This window comes from Onychostoma macrolepis, chromosome 14 (genome assembly GCF_012432095.1).
Source record: "Onychostoma macrolepis isolate SWU-2019 chromosome 14, ASM1243209v1, whole genome shotgun sequence".
Taxonomy (NCBI): domain Eukaryota; kingdom Metazoa; phylum Chordata; class Actinopteri; order Cypriniformes; family Cyprinidae; genus Onychostoma; species Onychostoma macrolepis.
In genome coordinates, this window is record NC_081168.1 from 23,263,333 (window position 1) to 23,277,443 (window position 14,111).

Consider the following 14,111-nt stretch of genomic DNA (forward strand, 5'->3'; position numbering starts at 1 on the left):
TCTATCTATCTATCTATCTATCTATCTATCTGTCTGTCTGTCTGTCTGTCTGTCTGTCTATCTGTCTGTCCTTCCATCTTGCCTTTTTCCATGTTTGTTTGTTTGTTTGTTTATTTATTTATTTATCTGAGCTGTTTAACAATGTAAACAAGGCATTATCTACTTAAATATGCATTAATTTTGCATACATTTTCAGGACCGAAATCTAAACATTGGGTAAAACTAAGTTCAAATTTCTTGTTTCATTTTGTTGGCATTAAAGTTAGGGTTTTTACTAAAACTACTGGCAACAGGCAGAAAAAAAAAAACAAATATTTTCAACATGTTTTTTTAGGAATAAAATCATGCAAATAATATATAAACAAACCTTCAGAATATAGACAGGAATACATCTGTAAAGTTTGGTGCAAGTGCTGCTGAAGTGGAGATTGTGGGCTCATTTTGAAAAAAATGGGCTCTTAAATATGTGTATTATGATGGAAATCTACAAGCACAAATAAACAAAGTGCAATAAAACAAACACTTTATGTGTATATTGGATGTTTTCTTTCCTCTAGTCTGAAAGATGATATTACGAAAGCAAAATAACCCAAAACTGACCAGTGTCTTGCCTTAAAAGTCTGACATCTATAGGAACGGTGGCTGTTTTTCAGTGCAGTCAGACGTTTAGAGCAGCTGTTGTTGTTTTTGCTCTGAAAGTCACACTTAAATAGGACGCATGGAAATGATGCACTTTAAAGTTTGTGATTGTCCGATGCAGCTGTCATCAGTATGTTAACAGCTGAGGAACCAATTTTCAGCTGCGCTCTCGTTCCGCCCCATAGGAGAGAATTACAGGTGAATTTGATGCTCAACACATTTCATCAAGGAGAAATATATATATTAACAGCGTAGCGAAACACGGTAGGTATTATTGTGCACGGACATCTAAAATCTCAGTAATAGAAATAGGATTGAATTAGGCCTTCGAGTGCTGCATGAAGAGCCCGAGTTAAAGCTTATTCTGATTTCAATCTTCAGTGTCGATGAAGGAGCTTTCGGTTTTCACACACTTTTGTCTGTGGCATGGTGCGGTGGGTCCATCTGGTTTAAGCCAGCTGGGTAATTGAAATGGCGTCTTATTACCATGTGAAATAGTTTATTGTGAACTCTCAGGATAGAATGACAGATGAAAATGAACAAGGGTTTTTTTGGTGGAGAGAAAAGGGCTGAGTTATGATTCTTATTGGAGCAGTTGTCAAGATCTTTTCCTCCTGAGAGAAAGACTGACACATCAGTGAGATTACATTCATTTTTTGAATACTCAAACAGCTCTGTGATTTAGTCTTCGCTTCAGTCCTGGTTGAGGAAAAAAGGTAGAAAGATGATCAGTCTAAGTGATCAGGGATCTGATCAAGTGGTCACATCTGATCGCTAAAACCTCATTCAGAAACACATGTGACAACAATGCATTTTGAGAGTGAATGCTGATCTGTCCTGATAATAGCTAAGGACCACATACTCACCTGTCAATTATCTATTCAACTAAGACTCACTGATTCAATTGACCCGTTCAGAGTGAGTCTCCAGTTACTGTAACAACTCACTGATTCAAATGATTTGGTCAGAGCGAGTCTCCAAGTAACAACTCACTGATTCAAATGATTCCGTCAGAGCGAGTCTCCAGGTAACAACTCACTTATTCAAATGATTCGGTCAGAGCGAGTCTCCAGTTAACAATTCACTGATTCAAATGATTCCGTCAGAGCGAGTCTCCAGGTAACAACTCACTTATTTAAATGATTCTGTCAGAGCAAGTCTCCAGGTAACAACTCACTGATTCAAATGATTCATTCAGTGTGAGTTTCCAGTTAACAACTCACTGATTCAAATGATTCGGTCAGAGCGAGTCTCCAGTTAACAACTCACTGATTCAAATGATTCATTCAGTGTGAGTCTCCAGGTAACAACTCACTGATTCAAATGATTCATTCAGTGTGAGTCTCCAGGTAACAACTCACTGATTCAAATGATTCATTCAGTGTGAGTCTCCAGTTAACAACTCACTGATTCAAATGATTCGGTCAGAGCGAGTCTCCAGTTAACAACTCACTGATTCAAATGATTCATTCAGTGTGAGTCTCCAGGTAACAACTCACTGATTCAAATGATTCATTCAGTGTGAGTCTCCAGGTAACAACTCACTGATTCAAATGATTCATTCAGTGTGAGTCTCCAGTTAACAACTCACTGATTCAAATGATTCGGTCAGAGCGAGTCTCCAGTTAACAACTCACTGATTCAAATGATCCATTCAGAGCGAGTCTCCAGGTAACAACTCACTGATTCAAATGGTCCATTCAGAGCGAGTCTCCACATAACAACTCACTGATTCAAATGATCCATTCCAAGCGAGTCTCCAGTTAACAACTCACTGATTCAAATGATTCGGTAAGAACGAGTCTCCAGTTAACATCTCACTGATTCAAATGATTCCGTCAAAGCGAGTCTCCAGTTAACAACTCACTGATTCAAATGATTCGGTAAGAGCGAGTCTCCAGGTAACAACTCACTGATTCAAATGATTCAGTCAGAGCGAGTCTCCAGTTAACAACTCACTGATTCAAATGATTCGGTCAGAGCGAGTCTCCAGTTAACAACTCACTGATTAAAATGATTCGGTGAGAGCGAGTCTCCAGTTAACAACTCACTGATTAAAATGATTCGGTGAGAGCGAGTCTCCAGTTAACAACTCACTGATTCAAATGATTCGGTCAGAGCGAGTCTCCAGTTAACAACTCACTGATTAAAATGATTCGGTCAGAGCGAGTCTCCAGTTAACAACTCACTGATTCAAATGATTCGATCAGAAAACAACTCGCTGATTAAAATGATTCCGTCAGAGTGAGTCTCCAGTTAACAACTCACTGATTCAAATGATTCCGTCAGAGTGAGTCTCCAGTTAACAACTCACTGATTCAAATGATTCTGTCAGAGCGAGTCTCCAGTTAACTTCTCAGTGGATTCACAATTCTGACTCAAAAGGCACCAGAAATGGGAGATCCTTGGAGCTCAACAAGTAACTAATGGTGAATTTAAGTATTTATTATTGTAAATGAAAATCATAGATAAGGACTGTCAGTTGTTTGTGAACTAGATCTGCTTTAAAAGGGTGGGCTGTTGTAAGCTTGAATGCAGATATATCCATTTTGAATGCAGAAATGTTTGAATGCAGATATATCCACATCATTGAATCACCATCTCAATGGGGTAGGTTTTAGGTAAAAAACTGAACATTAAAATATTAAAATATTCAAATAATGCAAATTACTGCTCATGCTGAAGCAGTGAGTTTCAAACTAGTATGTTTGCATACACATTAAAATAAAAATCGTAAAATAAACATTAATCGATCAGTACTTTTTACAGTTAATACATTAGATTAAAATTCAAATACTTTTGTACTTTTACTTGAGTAAAATTGAAAAGGACCTTTTCAATACTTTTACTGGAGTAATGTTTTATTTTGGTATCTGTACTTTTACTCAAGTGCTTGGTTTGTGTATTTCATCCACCACGCGGCACATGGTAGTACAGTACCATGAAAACTGTGACGTGTCACAATTGATCACCTAAGATATATCACTCAAAATATCTTAATATCTTATAAACAAGGATCTTCCTTGCAGGAAACAGATTCGATGTTAAAGTGATGTGTTTAAGACAAACAATAGACTATTCTAAGAAGAGTAAGTGATGTGCCACGTTTTCCATTATTCAGTTCCAGTCAAAATGCATTATTTGTAAAAGTCATCTAAGTGATAGATGAAGCACTTTTGGCCAACGCTAGCGTGGCTCTCGGCCAGGATCAGTCCACAGTAATATAGAGTCTGTCGAGTAAGTGTTTTTTCCTCTTAGGTAAAAGCATTTCTGCTCAGCCGAAAAACGCTGCGAGCGTGAACACTGGATGTGTAGGTCACTATGGTGTTGTTATGGTATGAGCATGTACACATAATGCTGTGTGTGTTTGTCATGTTTTAATGCTTAATTTGGATTATGACAATGATAAACACACACTCACCGAGCGCCGCTTTGGTCCAGGAGGTGAATGGGTGAGTTTGGCCTTGAGAAAATGCTCGACGGCATATTTTCCTGTTGCTCTTGGCCGGGATATTGATGATGAAACGGGACACTCTATAAAAAGCAACACTAGCAAAGCCTTCATGGGCTCAGATCACTCAATATTCACTCTTTCTCCCTGAGGGCCGCATTTATCTCTCCTCCGAGGAGTCTCGCTCTCATCGCTCTTTATCTCACAGGGACATTAAGTGTGACAAATCCAATTACCATTCGCCTCGGTAATTAGCATTAGTGCCAACGTTTATGATTGTCGTTTATTTACCAGACTGAAGGTGCAACAATACTGTAAGCGTGCGGTAAACTGGCCGTTCACTGTGATTAGCCGCTCTAAATGTTTCTCTGTGAACCCTGTGATGTACGGCACCCGCAACTCATTGCATTTATGATATCTGCCTTTTCTTGATGCATTGCGCTCTTGTGAGAGAGAAACTCACCTGCTGAGACTCATTTGAGCTCTGAGAGAGAGAGATGGCGTTGAGAGGAATGCTTGTGTGGGAAGATCAGGTCAATGGCAAACGCTGATACATTTGAACATGAAGTGCTGCATTCTGGATAGACTTTGGCTCTTTGACCTGCATACAGTGAATCTGTTACACAAATAAAGTTTTTGTTTATCTATCTATCTATCTATCTATCTATCTATCTATCTATCTATCTATCTATCTATCTATCTATCTATCTATCTATCTATCTATCTATCTATTATATATATATATATATATATATATATATATGGGTCATTCCTGGGATTCGGTAACATTTTAGCTTGGAATATAATTTTTTTTCAATTACATAAAATTCATTTTCTGAATACCCCGCTTCATTAGGCAAACATTAAACCTGCAAAAAAAAAAAAAATCAGGCATTAAAGAACTTTTATTATTTTCAGTTTTTTTTTTCAGATTTAGATACCATTTTTTCTCAACCCCATAACGGACAAAATGGGATTGGTTTAAAAAGTATTTTACACAGAACTTGTTATAAAACAAACATCTACCTACTACTCATGTGTCCCTCAAAAATATGAATGAAAGGTACATGTATATATTTTATTATCATATATTTATTATTATTATTATTATATCCCAAAGAACCACAGTATTAAAAAATTAAAAAGATTAAAAAAAAAAAAGTAAAAAAATATTACATCAAAGAACCAGTGTACACACATACACAAACACACACATATCATGGTATTAAAATTTGAAAAATTCATTGTCATTGTCTTTTGAAAGGTACATTTGTGTTAGTTCATCTTTCTCTCTGACTTTGACTTTCTCAGCAAAATCAGATTTTTCATCAATGATAATCGGCTGGTAACGAGCCAGAGTTTAAATGAGCTTTTAATGTGCTGATTTTAAGAGGCAGGAGAAAAGATGCTTGAGTCAGAGTCAGTTACACTGAACTCACTGCGTCAAACAGACCTCATGACACTCAAAACACTCACCTGCTCTTATATTTGCACCTAAAATAAGTTATTTTAATTTATCATAATTTCTTTCTATACGTTTACACATTTGATATGTTAATTGCTTTTCATAGTTTTTTTTGAATGGATAAAGTCTTTGCATGTGCCAAAAAGCTGCTTTCTCCACAATGTCCTGATGTCCATCCCGAGTCTTATTCATGAGTTTTGTTTATTTACTTATTTATTTTGATATTATTTACTTTTCATCTCCAGACTGCCGTGACATCCTGTTACCCATGATGCTCCGCGAGCTGAGCGGGGCATTGGCCGTGGTGGGGGAGGGGCATCAGGACGAGAAGCGCAACAGCGTCGAACTTCTGAACAACATCCTGGAGGTGCTGAGCCGAAATGATGTGGTAAGAGCCAGTCAGAGAGCAGCACACTAATACACCAGCCAATCACAGCACAGTCAGTGGATTTTTGGAGAAATTTCATTCCATTTCATTCAACAGTCAAAAACCATTGATCTAAAAATAGATCAGTCCTATTAAAAATTAGATGCACTAAAATTGCTATAAAATATAAAGCAATACTGTGTTATCATGCATCATGAGTTTAATTTTTTGACATCAAATATTCTTTTTTTTGTTTTTTACTTTTTAATTGGGAATTTAGAAGTTTTTGAGATTGAGGATTTAGTTCTTCCACTTTTTTGAGGATTATGAATATGATTTGAAAAATGCATCTAATCAAGCGCGCACACACACACACACACTCACCTAGATGTAAAATCTGAGCAGGTTTTTAATTACTAAAATGGCAGCGGATTACACTCGGTTCTTTGAAGTCTGGTGCTCTAATGTCACTTTCCAAACACTGAGGCGCTTAGACACTGAACTTCCTGAACGTCCACTTCCAAAGAAAGCAGTAAAACGGAAACAGAGGGAGATAGTGAAGGAGGTCAGGACGCTGCTGTGTGTTTATCAGCACTGCCTGTTTAACCCAAATTGTTGTGTGGTGCTCTCACACAAAAACAGTCTTGTTTGTGTGTGTTTAAATCAGCACTAGTGCTGCTTCCTCTTAAAGAAAACCTCTGAGTTCAAAACAAGTGAAGATCTATTCATAGCATCTGTGGCATAATGTTCATTACTACAGAAAATAAGTTCATACTTTTAAAAGAAATATGTATACTGATATGCTTCCAGTAGAAGCCTATGGGGTTATAAATATTTCATATAATTTATATAATTTTTATTTGATTTTTTAAGAACATTCGTAATATGTTTTGATATATCCATTTTTATATCCATTTAAAATGATAAATACTTTTAAATATGTGTGTGTGCGTTTCTTTTAATATATTATATATACTATATAAAAATATAATATATTTTAATATATTAATATACATTTTATATAATTGTAAAAATTATATAAATACACGTTAATAATTATTAATTAAGAATATTCTTAATGTTTTAATATTTAAATTTTTAAAAACAATTATATACCATTTTAAATATAATATTGAAAAATGTTTAATATTAATGGTACTGTGTGTGTATGTAATGTATAATATATAATATTTAATTATATAATATATAATTTTCTTTAAGTGTATTCTTAGTTTGTCATATTTAAATTTTATTATACAATTGTATTTTTAAATATTACTATTTATAAAATATGTATATAGAGGTAGTAAGGTAGTGTATATTATATAGTATATCATATATATATATATATATATATATATATATAATATATATTTTATATATATATATATATATAAAAATAATATACATGTATTGTATCATTTTAAATGCTCTGACATTTTAAGAACACTAATAGTATTTATTTATTTATTAATTATGAAAAAAGTCATTTTAGGTAAAAATAGTTTTTAATCATGAAAATTGATTTTAATCACATAATTTTGACAGTGGGACTGCTTTCATAGATGGACTCTTAGTTATTCATCATTGGTTTGATTTGTCTCTGTATGTTGTCCTTCATTTTCAGTGGTAATCAATCAGTCATGCAACAAATGCTAATTAATCAGAGCGATGTTCAGTGTCAGCCCGTCTCAGAATGTCTTAAATATAGTTGACTCTGAATATTATAAGCTTGGAGTTTTAACATCACACTTCATCTTTAACTTGTATAGAAGCCGTGCATGTCCTTCAAGAGCTGTTTGTGTTTTAGCATAGAGGCGAGGTCAGCGGGTCAGACCCGTCTGATTATATGATGATGAGCGACTGATGAGAATGATGGAGTGCAGGGGAGAGAGCAGAATGAAGATGTGACGGGGTCGTGACCTCTCGTCTGCTCCTTTAACAGGATTCAGAGAGCGTTTCACAGTTCAAACAAACAGTGATGGAGAGAGACGTGTGAGGAAGACGCTCGCTCTCGTTCTCTCTCTCAGGGCATGTTTCATGCTGCGGTTTGAATTAAACTCTCGGAGAGCCTTCAAAACATTATTCACCTCAAACGATTCTTCTAAAAATACAGATGAGAGAACATCTGTAAGAACGAGTATTTGTAGCGCAAACATTATGGGATGGGAAATAAGCTGTCTAGGTATTCCTGAGTGTGTCGTTTTGACTTTTGAGCCGTGTTTAGAGTACGTGTAAAATGCGGATAAACACACCTATTTGAAGATAAGTGCAACCATAAAAATCCTGCTAATATATAATAAACTAAATCTACATAATCACAAGACGTTAGAAGTTTGGGGTCATCTCTTCTGCTCACCAAGGCTACATTTATTTGATTAAAAACAGTACAATTAGTAATATTGTGAAATGTTATTAACATTTAAAGGACATTATAAATGTCTTTGCCACTTTTGATCAATTTATTGCATCCTTGCTGAATAAAAGTATTATTTTCTTTAAACCACAAACTTTTTAATGGTAGGTAGTATATAATGATTATGTGAAATGTAAACAATCCCAACAATAATATATATATATATATATATATTGTGACGGAGGAGCCAACGACAGACACAGTGGGTGTGGCGTCAGTCCTCGGAGAGGCTTTTATTAAACAAAATTACTAAAATAAAGTGTCCAGGGGAAGAAGTGTCCAACAAAACGGGGGGATCTGGTGTCCTCGTTGTGCTGCGGGGCTCGTGAAGGAGGGCAGTGTTCAAAAGGGGAAGGGTCCAGGGAAGGGGCGGAGTCCGGTGGCCGCACGCGCTCCCGCTCTGGTCCGGTTTACGAGGGGCGGCGGCTTCTTCTGAGCGGCGGCTCTTCCTCTTCTTCCTCGGCCTTTGGCGGGACTTGATCGGCCCGGCATCCTGGCCCGACGGCCGTAATACGGGTGCGGCGTTCTCCCGGACCGCGGGTTCTGCAGCTCACATCTCCGGTGGCGCGATGTCCCTCTACGCACCCTTCCTGGACCCACGAGGACACCAGCGTGCATGCACGGGGGAAGAGACCGGTCTCTCGAGGAGAGGCGCGCTGGGCATTTAACAGCGGCGGTGATGAGGCTTCATTCAGTCCAGCTGTGCCTCATCACACGCCGCCAGCCGCGTTGATCCCACGCCTCCTCTCATCCACCCACTCCAGTCGGGAGCCTGGTGAAGGGCGGCGAATAAGGGACGGGGTGGTGATGATGATGAGGGGGAGGGCCACCGATCCGTCACAATATATATATATATATATATATATATATACAGTGCTGCTTGAAAGTTTGTGAACCCTTTAGAATTTTCTATATTTCTGCAAAAATATGAAGCGAAAGATTTTCGCAGTCCTGAAAGTTGACAAAGAAAACCCAATTAAACAAATGAGATGAAAATATATACATTGTCATTTATTTATTCAGGGAAATGATTAAATATTATATATATGTGAGTGGCAAAAGTACGTGAATCTCTTGGATTAGCTGTTAATTTGAAGGTGAAATTAGAGTCCATCTGTTCAGAGGTGTTTTCAGTCTTATTTAAAGAACAGCGATCTATCAAATTCTGATCATGTTTGTGGAGGTGAATCATGGCGTGAACAAAGGAGATCTCCGAGGACCTCAGAAAAAGAGTTGTTGTTGCTCATCAGGCTGGAATATGTTACAAAACCATCTCTAAAGAGTTTAGACTCCCCAAATCCACAGTCAGACAGATTGTGTACAAATGGAGGAAATTCAAGACCACGGTTACCCTCCCCAGGGGCAGTCCACCAACAAAAATCACTCTAAAAGCAAGACGTGTAATTGTCCACGAGGTTGCCAGAGGGCTTTTGGAGAAATGTTTTGTGAATGGATGAGACCAAAATAAAACTTTTTGTTTTAAATGAGAAGCGTTATGTTTGGAGAAAAGAACACACCTCATTCCAGCATAAGAAACACAGTGGTGGTAGTATCATGGGTTTGGCCCTATTTTGCTGAATCTGGGCCAGGACGACTTGCTATCATAGATGGAACAATGAATTCTGAATTATACCAGCAAATTGTAAAGGAAAACGTCATCTGTCCGAGAACTTAGTCTCGAGAAAGCAGGTCATGGAGCAAGATAATGACCCCAAGCATACCAAAAGAATGGTTTAAGAAGAATCAAGTTAATGTTTTTAAACTTTTGCAACGTACAGGTCTGTGACAATGGACCATTTTTCTCAATGAATAAATGAAAAAGAAAATATTTTGTCTCATTTGTTCGATTAGGTTCTCTTTGACTGCTTTCAGGACTTCTAATGATGTTTTGGGTCATATTTATGCAGAAATATAGAAAATTCTAAAGGGTTCACAAACTTTCAAGCAGCACTTTTATTACTTTAATGTAACATTCTACTTTTGAGTTTGTTTGCAGTTTTAATTCATTTCTGTGTTGATTTTCATTAGATTCTCATTACTGTAATGACTTTTTATTTAAATCAGCATAAGTTAAAGGCAACACATCAAATACTACCATGATGACTAATTCTTAAGAATTTAAATGCTTTTACACATTATTTTAATTAGCTGGGGTAAAAGATAAAATGAAACTTTAAAATAGGATTTATTTATTGCTTTATTCTTTAATTATTGCTGCTTGCTTAAATAAAATGAAGCCTATTTTAGAGTTTTTGCATTAAATCACGGCAACATTTGCCCCTAATACTGGGGTAGAATGGAGTACGAGCTGGTCATGCTCTCGACAGGTGTCGTAAGATTCATGAGTGTGATGTGAGACCGATGAGGGAGCAGTTTTGTGGATAGAGAGAAAGACTAATGGAAACTGTACCGTCTGACAGGCCACAGGTGCCACAGATATCTGCATCCACACACACACACACACACACACACACACACACACACACACGCACACAAACAACACACACACACACACACACTCCACAGGGATTATAGGCGTACCTGATTAAGCTGTTACCCACTGACCACTGAGAAAGAATGAGATATATGACGATAAAGGAGAAGAGACAGAAACCCATAGAGAGAGAGTGTTTGTGGCAGCAGCTGAAGTGAAGAGCTGTTGACGTTGAGAAACACAATATGAAATGAAATACTTCATGTAGAGATGAACAGATGTTTCTCTCTCTCTCAATCCCTCACTTTATCCGCCTCTGCGTCATGAAATTAGTGAGGGGGTGGTAAACACACACACACACACACGGGTCATTTTCCTGTAGGCTGATTCTCACACACATACAGAATATGTTGTGATGAAGGCTTTTCATCATCCATGCTTGCACATCATTGATGTCGGTTGTTCAGAAACTTAACCTGCTCGCTCATGAGGAGGAAGTAGGAGAGAGACTAATACCATCAGTCAGCCAGTGTGCTTTTAGTATTATTTATGTACTATTATAGTATTCATTAATATCTGAATTAGCTTTTAGTTTTAGATTTTTAATTTACATTTTAATTTAAGTTTTAGTTGTTTTCTTATGCGCTTATGTGATTTATTTTATATATATATATATATATATATATATATTATAAATATGCTTTACATGTTTTGTAAATCAATTTTTTTATATTTATTATATATTTATTTTTTATTTCACTTTTAGTGTTAGTTGCCAATGCAGTATTTTTTTATTTTAAACTATTTTTTTTAAAACTAAATATATTCAAGTTAGTTATTTTGTTATGTGTTTGTGATATTTTTTAATTCATTTGTAAATACTTTATTTTCAGATTTAAGTTGAGTAATTTTAGTACTGTTTTTCATCTGATGTTTATATTTTATTTCATCTTAATATCACTTACTAAAAACAATTTGCATTATTTATTTACTTGCTGTGACGTCATTAGGTGCGCCAGTGCATTTAGCAAATTACAAAGAGATAAATTTTTCTTGCTTTGGAGTAAAATCCTGAATTGTATGGGATAAGGCCAGGAACATGTATTAATTAAGATTTAAGTTGACTTTAAAGAACTCCACATTTTTAGAAATTGGCCTTTTGGGTCCAGATGGGTTTTCTCAGAATTGATTTAAAAAAAAATTAAATTAAAGGCCTTTAGTTAACATCACACATATTTGGCCTGTTCCAGATCTCTTCAGTCTAATCAATACATTTAAACAATAAATTAATGTGATGGAGCCAGAGAGACCAGACCTGCAACTAAAACAAAATCACACATTTCACTCTTCATTTGCATAGTTTAAAGAATTTAAAGAATTCTACAAGCATTAACTCATCATATCACACTGCTCTTTTCTATGCAAATTAAAGTGAATAGTGACCAAGAGCTGTAAAGCTCCACAAATGACAAAAGACAACATAAAAATATCATAACAGTGTGACTTAATCAAAATCTTCTTTTATGTTTATTTAAGAAATCACCTCAAATTGAAAACCTAAAAAATCTTGCCTAGCAGCCATGGTTCACTTTCATTTGTATGAAAAATATCTAGTTATGATGATAGAATTCATGTCTGCTATTCATCTAAGATTTGTAGCTTATAAACAGGGAACGCTGAGGTGAGAAACTCAAGAGTCATTCTGTGTGTTTGTGTTTTAATTGGGCGACTTAATGAGAAAATCTTTGACCGTTTGGATGCAGTGGGTTCAGTGCTAGAATACAAATAACAAGCGTTTTGTCTCTTTCTCTTCCAGGGAGACACATTTCAGCACATTCAGGACATTGTGTCGTCTCTGCTGAGGACGATAAACCGCACAGTCATCACGATGGGCCGAGAACACACTCTCATCGTGAGTTTAAACCACTAGATCATCTCCTTTCATTGTCCTTTTCTCTCTTTTAAGTCAAATATCACTATTATTATTGCTCATGCTTAGTTAATAATGTAAACAAAGGCCAGACCAGACCAGAAACATTTACTGCATTAAAATACACAGTTTTATTCACGTCATCTTAAATATCTCAATTACAAACAAGTGGAGGGAGGAAGAAGAAGTGCACTGCGGGAAATGTAGTCTTAGACTATAAGAATATTGGCGTATAAAAATACATTGATTATAATATTTGTTATTTTATATATTTATATATATATATATATATATATACTGTATATTTTCAAGTCTGGACATGAATACAGGACATATACGGAGTGGAAAACGTGCGTTTGAACCAGCGTGTGTGTTCTTACTCTAGGAAGCAAAAAGTGTTGATCTGTATGTGAGAAGTTGTGAATGATAGAGAAAAATTGATCAGTGTTTGTGAATTCATTGATCATAATGAATCTAAACATTAAAGCTACAATGTCTGTGAGAACATCAAACATTTACACTTTAAATTCAGTCTTACATGTTTGTGAGGACATTAGCGGTTGCATTAATAGGACTTTCATGTCATGGTGAAATTACCATAATTACCAGTTTCCAAGTAGTAAAACCTGCCCATGTTTTTGTCGAACTTGCAAATTACAAGTCAGAAACTCACAATTTAATGAAAACTTTGGCTAAAACTGGCAGCAGCTTCAATTACAGGCAAACAACAGCTGTTGTAACTCTAGACTTATATTATCTTGACTATGGTTTTGTTAAGTTTCCTGATGCACATTCACTGAGCATATGGAGGTAAATTAATGTAGTGATTAATTATTTTACTTTCATCATGAGTAAAGCTGGACATGCTGCCATTTTGGTGTTATACGGCATTTTGCAGTAATTTTAGCATTGTGTGTTGCCATAGAAATGAATCATTTCTGATTCTGAGAAACTGAATAATTCTGAGTAGAGTCTCATTTAGTAATTATGGTAATTTTGATGAGACACGGATGTAGCAATAGGGGCCATTCACATACATCTGAAAATGGCCCAAAGGGAACCAAATGTGATATGGTTTTTGAAAAATGTAACTTCTTTTAATTTGACAAAGCGTCTTAAAAATACAAGTTTATGTACATGTACATATGTACAACTAAAAATGGTGCAGATGTAATACAAGAATGTTTGGTATGAACAGCCACTTTAGTCACACTTTTTCTCTTGTTTTTGCTTCTAGAACCACATTGAAACTTGAGAATTTTAGAATTTTAGAACTTTAAAATTTAGAATTCTGTATTTCAATCTTTAATACATTTAAACTCTGTTCTGGAACCTAGTGTGCTGCTTACTGTCTAAATAGACAGCATCCTTACTGAAATAGAGTGACTGATTGCTTCCAGCTGATTGAT

At 35.9% G+C, this 14,111-nt stretch overlaps 1 protein-coding gene across 1 annotated transcript in view; it reads left to right on the forward strand.

The window, feature by feature from the left end:
- LOC131553069 (dedicator of cytokinesis protein 2) overlaps positions 1-14,111 on the forward strand; it is a 114,177-nt gene that overhangs the window by 48,447 nt on the left and 51,619 nt on the right. The window contains 2 exon segments of the mRNA XM_058797435.1: positions 5,801-5,943; positions 12,589-12,684. Coding sequence (XP_058653418.1) covers positions 5,801-5,943; positions 12,589-12,684 — 239 coding nt within the window.